This window comes from Polyergus mexicanus, unplaced genomic scaffold (assembly GCF_030449975.1).
Source record: "Polyergus mexicanus isolate NDT 795.1 unplaced genomic scaffold, iyPolMexi1.0 SCAF_7, whole genome shotgun sequence".
Lineage (NCBI taxonomy): Eukaryota > Metazoa > Arthropoda > Insecta > Hymenoptera > Formicidae > Polyergus > Polyergus mexicanus.
This window is the reverse complement of record NW_027223327.1, coordinates 8,862,342-8,884,512: the sequence shown is the minus strand read 5'-3', so window position 1 is coordinate 8,884,512 and position 22,171 is coordinate 8,862,342. Positions and strand designations below refer to the sequence as shown.

Sequence of the window (22,171 nt, the reverse complement as noted above, 5' to 3'; positions counted from 1 at the left end):
AAAACATTGAATATATAAACAGAAAGACAGATGTGTATTTATAATATATTTTAAACGCATAATTATCTCACAACTTGGCTTATTACTGTTTACAATACAAAAGCAAAATTATGAAAGAAAAAAATTTTATTTAATTATTCAGAATCTCAATAAAATTCCATGAGAAGTCCCTGATTTCTTCTAGACACAAAAGAGTCTCTGAAAATCCCAAGTTTTCCGTATTTTTCCGTAAAGTAGATACCCTATTAATTAATTAAGACACTTACATGCTGCTTTGGAGACAGCCTTAATTTCAGGTTCCAATGGTCTGATCGTCAAATTCGGTGACGCGGTTTTCATTGCTCTAGCCAAGGCTTGACAGGCCGACCAAAGGATCTGTGCATTTGACGCACCTTTTTCCTCTTCTATCCGAGCTGAAACAAAAATATTTCTATTTTCGAGATTCTGATAAAAATTCTATGCGATCGATTTAATGTGAACCATAAGAAAATCTCCTTGACTATCGTTAAAGATTCAAATAGTTATATTAATAGACTCCAAAAGAAAAAAAAAGCTTATGTTAATAATAGCGAAAATCGCCCTCGCTTCTCTTCGTTAACATAATTTTACATTTTTACGATCATAAATTACCGAGAAAGAGAGAGAGGGAGATAACTAACAAGATTTACATTCAAAAGTTATTACGTGCTAGAGATTTAAATATTGCTCGATAAAAATATAATATGAGAATACAACAATTTATTGCAACACGTATCGCTATTAAATTAATACATGCGATAAAATGTGACGTTATCGTGGTATTAATTCCATCGTTGTTGAATTGTAGCCCGTTGGACATCAGTCGAAAAGTTGTCCAAAAAGAGAGAAAAAAAAAATGTTATTGTCAGAAGAGAAATATCGATTCGTAAAATTCAGTTGTCTAATTTAATTTGCGCCGACATTGCGAGAGACTCGCTCATTCGTGAATCCTCCGGGATATCGTTGTCGTGTTACAGTGACATGGCCAACATTTTGCACATATTCAGTGACGCGGCCAAATTTTTCGACAAAAACGTTCGTCGCGCGAAAATTCCGATTACGTTGCGTAACGAAACGAAGGCCTGACGAGAAAGTTCTGCGTGTTCTCGAAAAGCCGTCCGTTATTACATATATAATTCCATTTGAAAACAAACAATAAAACTTGAATGCAAACTGCGTAAATCACTCGCGTTATTTATCGAAACATTAAAGCTGCGATAAAGTTTTATCATTTATTCATTTTCGTATTTTATAATGTATATTTTATAAGCGCGCACAAACATACCTGCAAATACACACGTATGACCGGCACGGATTTATAAAAACTGGCGACGATAGCGTCGAAATAAAGCAACGCGTAATAAAGCAACTTCATTGTCAATACGGTCGGATTAAAAGTCCGTTTAGCGAGCGAGAAATACGGCGTAACAAATCGTCGTAAATGTTTTCATACGAATCGGGTCGCGGAAATATTGTTTGAATGTACATGCTGTGCGGGTCAATTAAATAGCAATAATCTTCCGATTGTGCGTTTGTTTATTTGAATGGCGCGAGTGAATGCGTTAAATTTAAATTATCGTCGGAGATAATCGGAATTTGATCGACAGCGAAACGTGCGATGATCCATCTGTTCGATCCGATCGACAACGGAATTCGCGATTTGATGAACTGCAAATCGGGCTACAGTCGTGAGAAAGATGTTAACGTCGCCGGAGAAGAAAGACGAGATCTATCTAGCGATCTCGGGATTTTCTCGACCTCGTCTCTCCTCCTCCTATCTCCATCCAACTAGTGATTTATTACGCGTATCAATCCGGCAAGGATTTACGGAGTGATCTTGTCTAAGGAAAATTACTCCGCTGGATCGGAGATTTTACGTGTGGCTTTCCCCGGCAGCCTGTTTTCTCTCATGTCACACAGACGAGCCGCATTTCCATTCAAGGCGACGTCACATCTCTCGCGTACGAGACCTCAATCATTTTTCACTTTGATTTGTGAAGTGAAGTTTTGACAAAAATAGGTCGATAAGTTTAATCCTGGACTTGCGACACGATTTTTATTCTCTGTATAAGTCTATCTTGAAGATCCATCGTAAATATTATCGTTCCGTTCAGACTTATTCAGACCAGAATAATTGCAATATCATTCTTTATAACGACAATCGCTTTCGAAAGCACGAACCAGTTTCGAGAACACGCGCGATTAATCTCTCGCAATAACGCGGGGATTCTCCACCCTCACCTGCAATTTCATTCGCCACCGGCGAATTACGCACACTCTTTTGTCGTCCAAATATCATTATCGCGCTTTCATAAAATATCCATAATACGTTCGAGAAGGGGGGGGCAAAAAAAAAAACCCCGCGGAGGCTTAGTCAGCCGTTATCTCCAACCTGAAATTACTCGCCCAGATTCAGGTTCGAATAACCGAGCCGTAATTCGCCGCCGCGGCAATATCATCATTTCTCCGACAATAATTCTGGCAATAAACTCGAGCGCACAACTCACGCGCGATTTCCTTCGCAATTAAATTAATCCTTCGTGAGGCGCGTTTTGGGAAAAAAAGGGGAAGAGTAGATCTTATTATTAATTTCGCCACATAAGCTAGCGCCTCGCGGATTACGCCGCAAATATCCTGCCATTGCGATCCAGTATATCCGAGGCGAACCCTTTTCAATTAATCTATTAAGAGCCCAGTTTACTCTAGAGGATCAAAAAGTCGATCTTTTTATATTTTCTGACAATATGATGTCTAAAGAATACGTCTCAAATTTTATTGAAAAATTCAACAAAATTGACGAAATTATAAGACTTCGAATATGATGATCTACTTGCACTCGATGTCATTCATATGACCATCTACCAAAATGCCAGCACATAATCTGACATAAGGAAAAAGAATTTAATATTTGAATTTTTCCAATTATCTGATATCTTGCGGATAAATATGCAAATTCGTAATAAAACAGCGAGTTGCACATGCATTTCCAATATTTGATCTCGAGATATTCAAATTCTACTTAACTCACAATGCCCACTATATCATATACATACACATATATATATATATATATATATATAATCAAAAGCAAGAGAGAGAGAGAGATTAGTTAACTTTATCTATTAAAATGTAAAATGCTATAGATTATAGTGATAAAGAGAAAGAGCTATATTTTACAGACTATCGGCTTTTCAGTCGTATCTTTTCGCAAAACGATCGATACAAATTAATGTCTACCCAAAGTGCTCTTTCTCTCTTTTCACACCGCATCAAATTCCATGTTGCATGGGCGAGACGCATCGATTTTGCCGACGACTTTAAGTGCCCTTTAAAGCCAAAATGTCAAGCCGATTGCCCACGCAACATATATCTTGAATCTGTTTTTTTTTTCCTTCTCATCCAATCCCTCCCGCCCCTCTCTCTCTTTCTCTCTCTCTCTCTCTCTTCCCTCCGTTCTCGTCCTCTCCACCGCAATATACCTTTCGCGGCTGATTCTCAAGCTCGGGATGATCTCTCTCGCGGGCATCGATGCGGAAAACGAAAAGGGTCGAAGGGCTCTCGGAACTGTTTCCAGCCGGATCCACTTCATCTCGCGCGCCACCCTCCCTGCCATCACCCTGCCTGCCCTCTTCACCACGGACGAAATCGCGTTACACATTACATGGACGAAGCCGTCCACGATGGCTGAGTCTGGATGTCGTCGCGGAAAGTTCTCGCTAAATCTGCGAGAACTATCCAACTTCCGAACGCATCCAATTATTCCGGATAATTACTAGCTTATCCGAGTATGCCGCCGCCGGCATTCGTATCGTCACTCGGATGAATGAAGTTCCATTCTATTCTATCGGAATTATTTCCATTATGTGCTGTTTTCGTAAAAAAAAAAAAAAAAAAATCGTAGCAGAAACTTTTCTCGCGATGCTCTTCGAAAGCAGAAAGGTAAACATAAAAGAATACAGTTACAATATGTAATAGCGATATGTAAACAAGTGTAAGTGGTTCGAGTCAATCATCGGTGTTCTAAATTTCATCCCGGTAAATATGATTACCGTATGTACATACATATATAGAGGGACTGCACTAGATGATTTGTTTATCTCCCGGCTATCTCGTACATATCGATTTTTGTACATCGCGTTAGCGGCTTTCCGCTATTAAAACATAAATACATACTATATATTATTTACCATACAGTGATTGATTGGTATGCACGCGAGGTTAAAGTTGTAAAAATTATCAATGTTAAATTTAATTATACAAAATGTGTACGAAGATATACATTTAAAATATTCCCCCGAGATATCTTTACACGATCTTGAGGGAAATTAGCGATCGTTTCGCGCATCGTCATATTTTCCTAACTTTTCCATCCAATAATCATTTACACGCTCACCGCCACTTATCGCAAAAAATTCTCTACGTTATCCGATGGCACCGCGCCAGGTCACATACTGCCGTCTTGTTCCTCCCCCCTCTCTCTCTCTCTCTCTCTCTCTCGGTTTTAAATTCCGGCTAATCGATACGCGGAGAAAGCACAAACGTTTGTATTATTGTCGCGAGAATTTTCGCGGCCATATTTGTCGGTTCATATTTGAACGCGAGTTCGGACGATCTTTCTCTATCTCTCTCTTTCTCTCTTCTTTCGGAAGATTGCCAAGGGTCGTCAGGCCACGTGACATTTTACGCTCCGAGAGCTGCGCGATAGAGTTTCGAGAGGCCTCGTCCCGCTTTTATCCTTCTCTGTTGCTCTTCGTCCTTTCTACAACCGTGTTTTCCAAACGCTCTCTCGCATTGGCGAGCGTAACGATGCGGTCGACGCACGACAAAAGGATGGATTGCACAATCTCGTCTCCCCTCTCCGTTGTCGACACGATTTTCCCTATCAGAGATAACGCCCACTGTGCCACGATACTGAAGCTGAACAACCTACTGACAACTAACTGTACATGTAAAACGGGCGACAAACTCTTTCTCCCACGAAGATACTTATCTCCGGATCGGCGGCGAGCAGGAAAGGTCGAGTTTAAAGGCCCGGTCTACTTTAGAGAGTCACAAAAATCGATTATATAATATATTAATATATGATGTATAAATATGAAGAATATGTCTTTTAAATTTTATTTAAAAAGTCGCAGAATTGACAGGATTATAAAACTCTAAATAGAATAACGCGCGGGTCTTTAAATGGACCTGCAAAACATTAACCATTTTTCTCAAAACACTGTTTTCAAAGTTGATATAAATGAATATCTTGAGACTCGTAATGAACGTAAAAAAGATGATTATCAATATTTAAAAATACTGACGCATTGTTTAAACATCGATAAAATCATATGCAAAACGCTAAAAAAAAAATCAATTTTTCTAATATCGTTAAAAAAAAAAAATTCCTAAAAAATTATCAATTTTTCACAATATTAGAATAGACTGGGCTCTTTTTTTAATCGCGAAATAAGATCATCCCCAGCAGCGATTTTTTAGCAACGTCAACCCGATTGCGTCAAGCCTTCGTACATGATATGGCATCAGCCTAAATAGTACAATATTCACGATGTGTGGCCACCTTTTCTCTCTTATCTTCGTGCGCAAGATCCTCGAAATTCTAGTTAAGCAAATTATTTTAAACTGTGTTTTTTATATTTTTTTTTAGAAGACATATGAAGCCGATAGCCAGAACGCTAACTTGGTTACCGAGATAAAAGCGATAAAACATATCGGGATAAGCATCCGCGCAAACTTTGCCGGAATGAAATTTCCAAGCCGCAACGACGCGGTCGACGTAAAGGACGGCCTATTTAATCGACTTGCAAATAGTTCCTCACTCGCATTATTCGTTAAATTCTAGAATGCAGTGACTATTTACATTAATTCCATGCCACATATTCCTTGCACTTATTGAGCTGTCTATTAATTTTTGATTATCCATGCCATTTGCACGCGCACAACATGCAAATTGATGTTCCCAAATGAAATGGATGTAGAATTTACATTCTAAAATGGAAATTAGCATCAATCGACGATAATATATCAAAATTGAACCAGTAGTATTTCAAGGGCCAAGCTTTAACGTATAATTCAATATTTTATCTCAAAATTAAATACAAGATAACTTTTGCATTTAATACTCATTACTTTAATTCTCATTTCTCTATCCTATTATTATAATTATGCAATTTAATTTGAATCAACGATCAAATTATATATATAACAATTTCCAAAAACGAGATTCTCTGAAAACGAGACGTATAGAAAAGCACGTGTGCTTCGAAAAAGAGTGTCAACGGTGCTGTAAAAAGAGAATAAAGTGAAATGTCGCAGATGTTGACACGCAAACGCGAAAATTTCACCATCGGTGCTCTCGCGCTAGGATAATTAAATCGGTTTTTGTTCAAGGCTCAATAAAAAAAAAAAGATCTCTAGATTAGGGATCGGGCACGTAATGTAAAGCTCTAGTCGGGAAATTTCGTACGGCAACGACGAGGATAATTAATCGCCGCTGCGAATGCACAGTACGGCACGATACGGTTTATTGTCCGACACGTGAATTAATTGTAATTAGGAAACGAGTATATACATATACATACATACAATAACCATATCCGATGATACACGATATTCATAAATTCAACGGAAGCTCTAATGATAGACGAGTTTTTTTTTTATCGATCAAATTAAAATAGAATCATGATCATTTCACTTAACTTCATACGAGCTTAAAATTAATTGATTCTAATTTAAGGCTTTAATCGCATTAAAATAATTAATAACACTTTAAAAACGATACAGATAACGAGGGGGGAAATTTCGAAAATTTGATTCGGAGAATATTTTCTTGTCGTTATAGATTTTTAAGACACCTGTTTTGGAAAAGAAATTATTGAAAAAGAAAAAAATTTGATAATACGTATATATCTCCCGGTTATTAAGATATAAATCCTGACTTTAAAAACGAGAAGTAAATGAGTGGATACAATAGTTTGACATCTAACAATCGTCATTCCGTACTGATGCGAAATTTTGAAATGTCGCTCGCAATATTCTCAGCGTCCTTCCTTCCTTCAACGTATTCTTTTCCTCTGTAAAATTTTTACGATACCATTCCCTGATTCGCAATGACATTTCGAAAAATATTTTTATAAACAATACTTTATACACTCACGCGCGGAACAACAAGTTCTGGCCGATATGGGACAATCAATTTGGCGTTGCGGCACTGCGGATATTTTTCGATTTCACTTGTCGACAGGCCCCATCCCGCTATTCTCCCGCGGTTAGTCAGATTATTTAAGCGTCTGTAAAAATATACGATTGAAAGAGAGCAACGACGGCTCGCACTGATTTCACTGGATTTCACTACTACCAGTTTTGATTCCGATCCTACAATTGTAAGCCGTAATATCTTTCTCTGACGTTTTTTTATAGGTTGCTATTAAATCGAAATATATTAAAAATCAACATTATTCGATATATTGAATCAACGTTATATAAATCAAATATTATAACCGAATATATATTCAATCAACACTTGTACATTGCTATGCTATCTTGTGACGTATCCTCTATTTGGAATATAAAGTATTATACTATAGCGTAATTAGAGTTGATAATTAAACATTATTGAACAACAAATGTTGTTAAATAATTTCAATTAATTATCAGCCCTGCTAAAGATATTGAGAGATAATAGAATTGTTGATTGCGTCACAGATCGAAGTCTCTGTTTTCAATTTCGATAAATTAGCTATTTTCGTTTCTCTCTCTTCAACCTTTTAATTCTGTTATCATAAGGGCGACTATATAAATTAGGACGATCGAGGAAAGTTTTAGTTGCCGGGTTCAAGTAGAAGCATTTGTTATGTTTATCCGTCATTCTATAAAATTTGCCAAGTTGGACTAACTCAACGACTCGATAGATAGTATCGACAATAGCCGATATAGGTACTTCTCTTTCATTAAAAACAAGTTTTTCTATCGCAAAGAGAAATTCCGGCATCCGATCGGTTCAGTGACGCGCGCCAACAGCCGCCTGTTATTTGTGGCCGTTACAGAAACTCGCGGACTTTATTTTCACTGTCGTGCAGTTTCAAAGTGGTACGAGCATCCAGCACCAGCAGCGATCTGCTGCAGGATCATTGAAATACGAGCGAACCATAGTGGTACTTGAGTATCGACTGAGATACCGAGAGCTGTGCGACCGCTTTTCTTTTTACCCTCGTATTCTGACGCCGAAAACACGCGGCACGAGAGAAACGGAGAAAGAGGAAGTGCTCTTGGGAAAGCTACCCGTTCCATCTCGTACGGCGACGTACAAGAAACACACGGTTAAGCCACATCCCGGAGCGGTATCTCAACGGTGATGTGCAAAAAAAAGTCTCTCGAATTAATACAGAAAAGTGATCATCGCACGTCGAAAAGACGAATGACGTATCCTATTTGACACACTTGTAGTGTTTAATTAAAAATTTAGGAATTTATTATAAAAAATTGTTAAAGCCAAAGATAAAACTATTTACAAAAGAATTTTATACAAAACATTTTTTTAAATTGTAATTCTTAATTTTTTTTTTTTTTTAAACGTATGCTTTTCTCGAGGAGAAGTGCGAAGATATATTATCGCGCTGTTTATTTTATCTCCAACTATCATGATAAATATCTAGAAACGAAATAATCCGAGACGATTATGACTGCTTTTGGAATGCAGAGCGGTTCTTTGTCAATGTACCCGGTCAGTAATATTTTTTCGCATGAGTCAAGTAGTAATATTTCTTCCACATTACTCGTATTGCCTCAAGCGTCACGTAAACGAGTACCTTTTTTCCGTAGAATGTTTCCGCGCGAGGTTCTCGTAGACATAGTCGCAGTCGAAGAAAGAAGGGCAGGAAGAAGGGCCGACGTGGGAGTTCACACACATCAGCTCAACAACCTAATTTTATTTTCTTTTCTCTCCCCGGTTTCGCCGAATCATTTTCAGTCGGGGCGAAAATCACCCGGCATAAAGTACAGATGAAAAAAACGTATACGCATTTCAAGCGCGAATTTAATTAAAACACGCGCGCATGATATCGGTATGCGCATGCATACCGATCAAATACATATTTACGACGGCCATCAATTTTACGAAAGGAAAAATCGATATTTATAAAAAAAAATGCATCAAAAATATTCCTGAAGGGATAAATTCATTCATCATTCCACAGTTTAGTTTTGATAGAATTTTCGCGATTATGTGTAATATTTAATATCATTAATTGTTTTAATATTTAAAAAAGGAATAGAGATCTATCTTCCAGCGTAAATTATCACATATAGACGTATAGATACGCGTTTTCCTATCAATATTCTACCAACGTATCCCTTTCTAGATCGCGTTTGAAAAACTTTTACGCGTTTCCGCACGTTCATACTTCTCGCCATCTGTTACGTTATTAATTTCGAGACATTTGACACTGAGGAGAAAACACGTGCTTGTTTGATTTACGAGGGAATTGCAACTCTTGTCGCGGTCGTCGTCGTCGCCGTTCATGTACGATCGGGGAAATATGGAATCGTAAACGTCAACGCGCTTGCGATTAAACGTTCGATTCATCTCTTCGCAGAAAAAAGATTCGTTTATCATGTACAGCGAATACTTTGGCCGATTCGCGAATCTTGAATGTGATCTACGCGCAGAGATTCGTATTGAACGAAAAAGCAAAAATATCTAACATTTAAAAATACTAACGTACTTTTTAAATATCAGTAAAAACGTAAAAAAAGACATGTAAAACGCTAAAAAGATCAATTTCTAATATTCTTCATAAAAAAATTCCTAAAAAAAATCATCCGTTTTTCATACTACTAGAGTAGACTGGGCCCTTAAAAGTTACGAATGATCCAAAAAATCCTGTTACGCGAAAAATATTCAAACTCCGGAGCACCATATGCGACAAAGGTTAATTCGTTACGCAAACAATCGCGAGCGATAAATTAAGTACACGCCGTAAATTCAGCCAGAGTATAACTCTCGGTAGACGACCGAGAGATTTATTATCCTCGATTTAAATTTCAATCTCCGCGGGGATAACGAGCGACGTCTGAACCCCTTTGATTGAACCAATTGATCGAAACAAGATCGCGAAACTTCTTCCATCTTCGCTCCCCTTACATTTATACACACACACATACAATATATATCCGCAACATGAGAATAATTTATTTATCAGAGTTGGGGACAAAAAAATATTACACAGCTTCCAGAGCGACGCGATGTCGATGCTCCCCTTTAAGGCTCAACTTTGTGCAAAGAATATCGCAAAAAAAAAAAAAAAAAAAAAAGAGCAGGATGGAGACAAGGAGATGCTGGAAATCGTAAATCCCGTAGAAATATAGCAATCCTTTAAAATGCATAGTGCGAGTTTGAAAGTTTCCTCGCGCGATATAAGAATCGGCGTCGTCGTTTGCGAGATTTCGCAGCCGATTTCGTCGCAAACGAAGCTGTCGTCTTCAGAACGTATGAAAGCCGGAACGGTATTCGTCGAACGCATGTTTCCACGGCGAAGCTTACCACGCGGAATCGTCGACGCGGATGAATTTAATGCGACGTAATTGCGGTGGGAATATCTTCGATGATGGCGTGGCGATTCATCGTGTATTTCCCGCGTGGAAACTTGCCAAGTAGGAAGAGGTAAACCGCATCGACGTCGAGCGAAATAACGTATCCTCTTGCCCTCTCCGCAAGAATTCATCCTCAACAATACACGCGGCAAGATTCTCGCGTTCAAGAAGCTCGACGTAAAGCATCAATCCGTTTCTCTCGTCAAATGCATGCACGCATGAGGCGAAGAACACTCTCGTTCGTAATTACGGATTTCTTGACAAATCGCACGAGTCGTTCTCGTCTCGGCGACAACTAGATTAGACATTTATTCACACCATATCTTTGTATATATAACTCTATATATTGTAATTATATATCATTTTAACAAAAAGTCTACTAAAATCTTGTAAAAAAAATTCTCTGGAAATTCTCCCTGATCTCTTCCAGATATTTTTATTCAAAATTGAAAGAGAATGTTTTTTTAAAGATTTTTTCATGTAATTTTCTAAAATAAGAAATTGTTCGATTACAATTCTGTTTAAACGTGAATGAAGATAATGTCCTATCGTTTTCTCCGCGCGCGAATTTTACCGTGTAAATTACGACTAAACGAATCGCTTTTTTTTTTTGTCGTTTATCGCAAGGGCGATAAACGTCCGCACCCGAGTGCAATGTTGCGGAAATGCAAAACGCAGCCGTGTTTTTCGGTCGCTTTTTCCCCCTCGTCGCGAGCACTCGACGTCGGTCGCGGATGTGTACTGGACCCTTAATAGCGCCCGCGGGAGAGAGACGTATAGCGAAAGTTCTAATTGGGGCATATGGTCGCATATGTTAGTTGGTTTGTCGAGCTTGTAAAACCGTGACCTACGATCTTGTTCCACCCTTCAACCCCCGCAACCGTTGCTTTATTGCCGTTCCATGTATGGCTGTCTTTTTCCTGCATTTAGATTCTCAAGGATCTCAAAATATATCGCTGAATTAAATTCCTTACTTATTACGTAATATTTAAATTATTTAAAAAACGTCGCCACAATTATTTTTAATTGAGAGAGAGAGAGAGGGGGGGGGAGGGAGAGAGCGAGTTAGAGTGCGTTATTTACATAACACGTGTATAACATCTACAAAGTGTTGATGTTTTACTTAAGGGGACAAGATCGTAAAACAAACTGCGCTAAGTTATCGGAGACAGAACAAAGTTGTGATTACGTCGCGCAAAACTTATATCGTTTTACGATCGCAAAATTACTATCCCTCGCACTAAGACCATAATCGATAGAAGCCGCCATTTTTATGAAGCGCATTCGGGGAGAACGCTTTGGTAAAACGACGTAATTCGCCAAATTAAACGCGCAGGATAATGGATATTATATACCGGTGAAGACCGTATTTCACGCTTCTTTCTCCGCCCTCCTCTTCACCCGCTACACTTCCGTCCGCTTGTTGGATGAAGTTAATTAACGAGGGAACGCGCTCCGGCGCACGTTCCCGCCAACCAGAAATATCCCCAGCTGGCCGAATTCGGTGACACTACTTCGACCGAGAATAATCCGCAATTAGAACAATAATTATAAGCGTCGGTAAACGACGAGAAATTAGGACGTTTTAATCGAGAAACCCGGCAAACTGTTTGCCAGAGATCGCAATGAATTCCAAGAAAGACACGTTTTATGAGGTATATTCGTCGTATATGCGCGGAATATTAAAAGGATGACGGTAATCGCGAAAGATCCTTTCTTGAATTTTAAAAGGCGATTAATATGTCGCGTGAGATCAAAGTTAAGCCTCGGACGACCGAGAAATATTAAACAGAATTCAAATGCAGCGATAATCGATAATAAACACGCGAGCTAATTTGGAGAACAAGGGCTATTAAATGGAAGGTGGAAAAAGGGGTCTACACGAGCGCGAACAACGATTTTCAATAATGTAACACCTGCGATTCTCGCGTCGAGGGTGTCGCGAGCGCCAAATACATATGCGTATATCGTTACGTGTCGCGTCCGTCGTAATCCGTTTAGTAACCGGAAAATTACTCGAACGGAAACTAATTAAAGATAGTTATCGGCCGGCTGGCGCAACGAGTGTAGAGATTTGTTAATCGAGAATTAATCTCACCGGACGATAAGAGGGAGGGATGGCCGATTGAAAGTGCCATCTCGCTGTGTTAAACTCGAACAGGGTTAATCCGGATTAAATTCCGGGTCCCTCTGCTACCAATAAGACCAGAAAGGGCAAACACACACCCCGGGAATATCTCGAGACAGATGCATCTCGGCGTGTCCCGCGTCTGGATTACGAAGCTACCGCAAAATAATACGAGTATATATATGTTACACGTGTAAGAGATAAAACCCGTTTGTTGGCGATGCAATGCTTTCTCAATGAAGAAACTTTGCTTAATGATTGTTAAACGTTCGATAAAAGTCATCAGCCATAGCTTTTATTTTTAAAATTTTTCAAATATGTTGCAAAAAATCTTCGAATCTATAAGCGAGTAATTTCCAAAAACTTGCATTACATATTTCGCGAAATACTTTAATGTCTTCTTTCCAAAAATTTTTGAAGTATGCGCATATGATGTACATAATAATTTAGAGATATCTCGATACTGTTTATTATTTAGTAACATTTTTATAACGATAAAAATATGAACAAAATTAGGTGCAAAATTGTGAAGAACGTCAAAAATAGCTATGATAAAAATTATAAAGAATGCAGAAGAATTAGACTTTATATGCCGAAGCTGTGCTCAAATAACATTATTTATTCATATAGTATTTTTATATTTCGTTTCAAGTTAAATTTTTTTTTTCAAGAATTATATTTAAAAAAAAATATATTAGAGAACACGTTACCCTTTCGTTACTATCAAGCAAATCAATTTTGAGAGTTTATGTTTTACAATCTTCATTTTTCGTATATATAAGATGAAGATTGAGATATTTATATCAATTTGTGAAACACTAAATTATTCGATATCGCAATTAAAGATCTATAAATACATATAACATGTAATAAAAAAAATTTTAAATATCTAACCGCGTTCTCCCCTTTTTGTCAAATACGGTAATTCTAACCGGCTTGATATCGATACCTTCACATCACGCTATTTAGGGTATCATCTTCCTTTCGCGAAAAATTATAGGATCTTCCCTCCTTGGTAAATATCCGCGGCTAAGTAACATGTCCGGTTTGACGAGACAGGGGGTGCAAGCAAGTCGCAAACAATACTGCGATCGTCGCGAAACGCTATACGTACGTCGATGGCGAAACTCGACTTAAAACCCGAGGATTCGAATCGGGGGACACGAGAGGTCCATTATCGTTCAAAGGGACAAAGGGATCGAAAAAAAAAGACAAACAACGAGGAAGATCAAGCGTCGGAAAATGTCGCCGACACTTTCTCGACGCGGACGCGCGCGTCGGGCCTTTATGGAGGCCCGGGCTTCGTGTTTTTGCCCGTGTAATTAAACGCCAGAACACGGTACAATAGCGGACATGACAAAGGGCGAAGGCATCTCTCCGAAAGATGATTTGTCCGCTAAACGGGCACAATGGATGTTACGTGTCGGACATTTACTTATTGTAGACCGACGGGCGCTCTCATATCGTGAGTTATGAGGGGGACTTTTATCAGACTTATCGAGGAGTGGTTTGCACGCAATATTTTTTTCGTAAGATATTTTTGTGGAAAATTAAGAGAGTCCAATATTCTTAAAAAAAATTTCTAAAGATCATTAATGTTTCATACTGCTGGAGTAAACTGGGCCTTTAATGATAAAATTGATTTTATTTAATTAAAGAACATGTACTTTTATAATCGCCTTCTCTATATAATCCATATAGTTCAATCGGACGAGAGATTGACAATGCAATCGAGATTTCTTTGCGAGGTATAAATCGTGCGATTGCGAGGGAGAGACATTGCATTTTCTCTCTTCGTGCAAAGGAAAATATTCCCCTCAAGATGGTTCGAAGAAGCTAGATATAAAGAGACGATAGGATACTTACCTTTAAGAGCCGCTGCGAGAGCATGTAACCTTCCCGTCATAGCCGCGAGCTGTGTCTTGTGCTTTATAGAGTCGACGTCGGCTTGCTCGGTGAAACCGCGCTGCAGCATCCTTTGCGTTTCCTGCTCTTTGACCAAAAGTGCCTCTCGAAGATGATCGGCGTGTATCTCCGACTGCAATTTCAGCTGCCGCCGCATCTCGTCGTCCAGTTTCTTCTGCTCCGCCAGCAGCTGAAACACGAGGATGAATATCGCTCGTAAACATGAACAACATGAACATTTCGTTCTCTCGTTTTATGCTTCTTTTTATACCAAATAATAAAGAATAGAAATGTACGGCTTTATCTATAATAGAAATATATATCTTTCTAACAATTTTGATTATAAGAATTCACACAATTTTTTTCAAGGTTTTCCTCGTCTCTCCTGATAAATAAATATTGTAATATTGGTTTATATATATATATATCAAGTTTTGTATTTTTTATTAAATTTCAGTGCAAATTTATATAACATATCGCGTCTTTCTCCTTTATTCCTTCCAGCGAGATAGGAGGAAATAAACGTCACGTAAGAGATAAGCCAAAGTCTCAGAAGACTAGATAAGAGATGCATACCCGTGCTTTAAAGCCTCAAATAGCTGTCAGTCGACAGCGCGGTGACATTATAGCAAAGTATAAAAACATCATCAAGTCATATCGGCGTCCCGAGAATCTCGCGAAATAAAAAAATAAAAAAAAAGTTTTCTCGTCGCTCTTTGTCTGGAAATAGACAAGAGAGATGAAAGGAATGCCCTTATTTTTATAAATATACACTGTACCGGATATTTTACGAAAGAAATATACAAAGTATTCTAAAGTAGAAAGAAATTCTTAATCGAGAGAAAGAGAGAGAACCGATTTTAACGAAACTTTTCAATTACCGTGATTCTTCGCAATTTTTAAATGTGTGTGTAAATTGATAATCAAGTTTCACAAAAAAAAAAAAAAAAATCAAAAGGCTTTTATGCAAAACTTAATTACTGATACAAGAAGCTCTCGCATCCCGCAAACATCACCACCCTCGGGGCGATAATGCCGTTCAAGGTACACAGGCCCCGAGGCATTAGTCTAATGAGACTTTGATGAATTATCCGCACTTAAGACACCACCGGAGCCGCCTTCTCATCGTAGCGATCCAAGCCACGGAAATCTGGCCCTATCTATCCTATTTCGCATTTTCTGTTTCCTATCTGACGATCTCGATCCATACCACTCGGGGCTCGGTCCTCTCAATACCTCGATCAACACACGTCGTGTTTCGGGCAACATTTACGAATCCGTGTTCCTTGGACATGCCTCGCCGTCGATGAACTTTATGTACCGTATCAATAATTAACGCCTGGCTGACCCGACAACCCGACCAACCTGTTTGACTCAAGGATGTACAAGAGGGATCTCTATCGGTGCTACGGGATATGGATCTTCTCGATCGAAATTTATCAGTTACACGCTATCCATGAGAATGGCAAATGGATCGTTCAGATAGTTAATATCGATTATTGATCAAATAATCGAAGTGTCAAAGGAGTTACAAAATGTAATGTGAAATCCAGAACGAATGAAGACAAATCTTAATCGCAATCTTAAAATAGCGATGCATTTTTCACGTTGCTACTGACAATCGATGCCACGACTGCATCGATATAGAAAAAAGAAATTTTATATGCAATAAAATAATATAAAGACGAATAATACACGCAGAGAGTTATTTCATCCGAACGGCAGTAGCGCTCCATATAATTCATTTTTCAACAACAACAACAAAAAATATTCGAAGCACTTCGCTAACGCCGGTCGCATGCCGCAATTGCGCCAAGCCGGATTAATTAAATGCAGTAGAAGAAAAACGCGTGCCGAGTTTATATTCGCAACAATTCACGCAAAAATCGTTTCGCTCGCAACAAAATCGCGACGGATGTTTTTATACTCTCTCTCTCTCTTTCTCTCTCTGTCATCATAATGCTATAATCGAACGTCCGATTATAGTATTACAATATTTACGCAAGTATTATATCAATATTTATCAATCATTCTAAAATTTTTCTTTTTGCTTCGATTAAAAAACAAGGATGTTTTTTAATACATAAGCTAATTGATCAAACATTTTTATAGTTCCGTCAAAAGAAAAGGAATGATATTCACATTTTTCTTGCGACTTAAAAAGTAAAGCATCCTATGAGTTTTCTTTCCTTTTTTTTTTTTTTAACAATGCAATTTTTTATCCTGTGTCTTTCCGTACATAACATTTATCTTTCTCTCGCTTGTTCTTCCGAATGCTGACGATAACGAATTCCGTTCGCTTCTCGCGTTTATCACTCGCGAAAACGAATTCGACGAACGAAATCGTGACGGTTTTTCCCAGGGTGTGCAACTAATTTAATGACGACGATTTGTACGCCGATCTACCTAGGGATCGCGACGGTAAAACCCCTTCCTGTAAGAAAGGAAAACGTATTTGAGGCTATTAACTCGCGCATGTCGCGTCTCGCCGACTTCGTCACCGATCGAAAGTTTGCGATGGAAAAACTTGAAGTTTTTTTCTAAATGTCGTGAACAAGAATTCGCAAAGTTCGCGTCTGCATTCAACGGTTAAGCCGTGCCCGGTTTGATAATCGACGAGAACGGATGGAAGAGTCAGCCCCTTCTTTTTTTCTCCGACGAGGAAATCGTGATCGATTCTTTCGTACTTACAAACAGAATAACTGTAATAAAGAATACGTAAAATTTATGAGCATTTGACATTTTTTTAATATAATTTCGATGAGATTTCGAAAGGATTAGTTTTTCTTAAGATCTTCGAAAGTAGGGAAGAATCTGCCTTCCCATCGCTTTCGTTTTGCGTTGATGGCAAGTCATACATACAAGAGAAGATTCAAACGGAATTTAAGAGACTCGTGTATATATTTTCAAGTTACGAGAGATAGACTAGACTGTACGACAATAATTCTGTCAACTTTTCACGACACGTGTCAATAAAATATTCTAGCTTTATATCTGGCTTTTGACATGTATTTTACAATAAATTATTTTTCTTGTTAAACGCACGTTCTCAAATAAAATGTTAAGGCACGAACAGTTTTAGAGTTGTAATACTTTGCCAATCGAAAATCGATAGTTCCCTATTGGAAATGAAGACCTTTTCACTAAACTTTTCAAATGTAGTTAAACGAAGAAGAATAATCTTATTGTTCATATATTCAATCAAACTTTATTTCTCTCTCTCTCTCTCTTATTCAATTTCAATTCGTATAATTTACTTACCGTATTTAATGTTGAATTGATATCTTTTAACAAATGATACCCTATGCGCGATAATTTTTTTTAAGAAAAAATTCTCAAAAAATTTCTCGTTAAAGATCTAAAGTTTCTAAATGATTATATGGTATTGCCTTATATGTTAATAAGAATTTCTTGAAAATTAACACAGCAGTGATGACTTTGTCTTTAAATTATTCCAGAATCGTGTAAACACCAAAAATGTTGAAAATATAAATTCTTAATATTCTTCAAAAAAAAATTTTTTTAAATCAATTTTTCATATCGCTAGAGTAGTCTGTGTGGGCTCCTAATACTTAGCGCTTATTCCTTCCGTCAGGTTAATTGGTCGCTTTCGTACACGTTGTGTAATATTTTTTGTACCGATCAAGTACTTTCGGTTAAAAGCAGATATACGACCGTCGCGCTGAAGAATCGCCCGAGTATTTTGGAAAACGCGTGCCGGAAAAGTGCGACAAAAAAGACTCCTGAAAATTTTAAGCGAGCATGCACATTGTGTATTTATAAAAGACAAGAGGAGTCTATTAAATATAGAGAGAGTATTGGAATTTTAGAAAATGTTATATTAAAGCAACAGTAATTTCCTACAGAACTCAGTTTCAAAGAATTAAAATACAAGTTCCAGTGAAAAAATTTGCGGGTTTTTTTTTGTGCAAAAACTTCTATTAAATTAAAAAGCTTATTAACTGTTGTAAGAACTCCTGTATAGTAACTCCTACAGCGTGAATTTTAATTGCGTAATGGTTGTTCGTTCTGCAGCCCATACTTGATAAAATTATCGGCGATACTTTGGCTAGACGACGAGTTTTAAAAGCTATATGGAAAATGGATAGGACGGAGTTTCTCTCGCGACTCGCTTTTTATTTCTGGACGCGATGGAGGAAAAGAAGATAAGGGGGGCGGGCGGGATAAAACAAATCGCGGCAAAAAGTTTCATCGATAATTCATGTCTGTCGCGGTAAATAACTTTTAGGTGTACTACCATAAAGATACCTCGCGATCAGGCCACGGATGAAAATCCCAAACGGCGGCGGTGGCAGATAAGGAACCTTGAATTTTTCAAGCTCTCCATACGATCGTACGGCAATGTATTCTTATTACTCTTGCACGGAAAGCTTCGTTTATTTTTTCTTCGTTTATTCGAGGCGCACGTAACGAAGGAAATGGCTGTTATTGATTTTTTTTTATATCACATTCATTTATGATATATATTTTCAAGGGGAAAGAATTATGACTAATTACTATTAATGATACAAATCAAAATTTATCTTTAAGATTGTAAAAACTATCTTAAGGAGAACTAATAATTTTATGAGCATGCAGTTTGTAGCGTTTTCTATTTGGAATATTTTCCAACGTGACTGCAAATATAGGTCTCCCTCCGGATGAAAATAACAATAATAATAATTAACTTCTTTTCGAGTCACCGAAAAAAAAGAGATGACTCGATTTGTTCACAAATGTAAACTCTTTTTACCATGACCGTTTCATTTCCATTCGCCCGATGATTTGCAGCGCAACTTTCTTTCGGGGCGAAAACATTTAAAGTCGCTCGGATAGACGAGAATAACCAGTTGTTTTTCCGTGGCGAAAACTACGTTAATTAAATGACGCAAAAGCGGATCACCTCTCGCGCGACGAGAAACCAGCGCAAAAGTACCATAAAGCTCGCGATTCGCGTCGAGCATCTATGACGACGACAAGGACGAAATACTTTCGTTACTTTCGTCCCGGTAATCCGTATCGACTGTCGCGAAATGAACGGTCGTTTGTTAGCGGCAACTTATGAACAAATTATACAATAATTATCATTAATTAATTCCGCCCTCATACACGTGATTTAATGGATGACGCGGGGATATCGTCACGAGTAATGCATTAACGGTGAAATATTCGGCCGGACGTTAACGAGCGGTACCGGAAGCTCGTAGACAAATAGCAATTAGAGGACACCGCTGTTCTCGTTCAAAACGAGAACAAAAGGTCGTGCCCGCCGCGTCGAATCGATCCGACAAGATTTATATTCGACCTGGAAGAGAGAGACGGAAGAGAGAGAGGGGGGTATCAGGAATATAAAGAAGGGGGAACGGAAAAGAGCTGTCGGACAACTATGAGAACACTAAGTCATAATGGTTCCTCGACGAATACCTCGCCGGTAGCATACGGCGGCTATGGCAAACGTCGTCTACTCTAAGGGAATAATATCGCCGAGCTGCCGTCGAAATATTGGCGTCCGGCCAAATGGAAGTAAATAAAACGGCCGAAGGGGGCTGGGAGGCTGCGCTGCAGCCGAGAGAATCATCCCGCATGCGACCATGCCGCATTCGGATATATCATGTTATGCATACAAGAACATATTAATCTAAAAATTAATCTAAAATCTAAAATTGTAAAAAATATAAAATATATATTAATCTAATAAATCTAATAAATCTAATAAAGCTAATAAATTAATCTTTAGAATTAATCTAATTAATCTAAAAATTCATCATATATAAGTAAAACATTTAAACGTGACTCCTCTTGAAAATCGATCTAGTCACGTTTAATTTATATACAAAGCTCGTGTATACGCGAATTTAAAAGAAAGATACTTGACAAAGAATTATCAAAAAGACATTGGGGAGAACACTGGTGAAATTTTGTAAAATGTACTTAATCTCCTTTGTTTAAACGACATCCGAATATTATTTTATGCGCGATTCAATCGGCTTGAGAGGTCTTAAAAAGGCATTAAAAAGCGCGCGTGATGTAAGCGGCTACGAATCATTGTATAACCCGTGATTACTTTCTTTTTTCCGCTATTTTTCGACGCTTTTTTAATGAAAGTTCGCTCTTTATCACCGCGATCTCTCTATTATTTCACCTTACAACTTAAGCATTTTCAGTTCCCAGCGAGATGCGCTTTTAATGATCCTCCTTTATTTTTTCTCTTTCCTTTTTTTCCGCGAAATAAATTTTCTCGGTAAATTTCCATCTTTCAATTACAATTATTATCGCGCGACGGACGATTCAATAATAAAAGTACCTTGCACTATTTTCTCTTTAACTCGCGTGCCTATCTATATCATAATGACAAAGCTGGACTTCTCTCGATGTAAACTCATAGGACAACATTCATAATGACGCCTAAAGCTCGCCTCTATTCGCATTTGTGCAATAGGAAAAAGCGGGTATAGAAGCGTAAAAGCACACAGACACGATTCAATGCGCGATTCGCGCGTCAAACAATGCGCTTTGAAGTTATTTCGATCGTATCTCCCGAGTATATTGCTTTTTTCGCAACAAACATGTATACGTACATTATAAACGAATTTAATTAGCTGTTCTACAGTAGAATATATAAAAGTAGAAATGCGATATAATACGTCGCGTATGTAGAATTCGTGAGTTATAAAACATCTTTTAAAACATTATTTTAAAAATTTAATATTTTTCTGTAGATAAAAATCTATCGACGATTTATATATCAAGTTCAAAACACAGAAAAAAAAGTTTCTTACCTCTTTTGCATGTTTGTCTTGAAGCTCGAGCTTCTCCTGGTTAACTGCGAGACAGATTAATGCGTCCAACTTTTCTTGAGTCGCATCTTCACCCGTCGACCTCAACGCCGTCTTCACTTTAGCTTCGTTGAGTGTCTGCAATCAAATAATTAGCTTATAAAAATATCGTTGACGATATTATAATCTCAAATGATGCCGTTTTAATAACGCAAGAATTTTAGATAGAAATTCAAAAGTTAAGAAAGATGTCCGTTGAAAAAAAAAATATTGACAACGTACCCTTAATTTCTCCAGCTCTTTCTGCAGATTGTTAACTTTGTGATACATATGCAGAACGAATAAATCGAAGGTTTCTTCACTGACAGACAACTTCTTGTCATAAATATTTATATTGGGAAACAAAATTTGCAATTCTTCGTTAAAATCTTCTCGCGCGGTCTTAATTTGCTTCCAATAGCGCTCGGTAAGATTACTGCTATGCAGCTCTTTAGTGTACTTCTTTTTGGCCTCGTCCACATCGTCCATAATTTTTCTAATGTTCCGTCTCGCGGCTGTTTTCATATGCGCGGGCGCTTGGAGCACGGATTCATCAATTAAATTGTACATACGCTTAAGCGAATTCAACGCATCATTCGCATGTTCCTCCGCTTGCTGTACCATCTCTTTTCTCTTTTCCGTCGCCTCCTTTAACCTGCAACCACATAGTACAAATCCAATTATATAATCAATAAAGAAATGAAGCGTGAAA

The 22,171-nt window shown here is 37.9% G+C and overlaps 1 protein-coding gene across 4 annotated transcripts in view; it reads right to left on the bottom strand.

Annotated features, from left to right (window-relative positions):
• Nucleotides 1–22,171, bottom strand: part of Mitofilin (inner membrane mitochondrial protein mitofilin) — a 37,265-nt gene that overhangs the window by 12,593 nt on the left and 2,501 nt on the right. For all 4 annotated transcript variants that reach the window (XM_070299154.1, XM_070299155.1, XM_070299156.1 and 1 more), the window contains exons 8-11: nucleotides 21,703–22,114; nucleotides 21,424–21,558; nucleotides 14,606–14,834; nucleotides 267–413 (exon numbers count right to left, since the gene is read on the bottom strand). In XM_070299154.1, coding sequence (XP_070155255.1) covers nucleotides 267–413; nucleotides 14,606–14,834; nucleotides 21,424–21,558; nucleotides 21,703–22,114 — 923 coding nt within the window. The remainder of the gene's footprint in view (nucleotides 1–266; nucleotides 414–14,605; nucleotides 14,835–21,423; nucleotides 21,559–21,702; nucleotides 22,115–22,171) is intronic.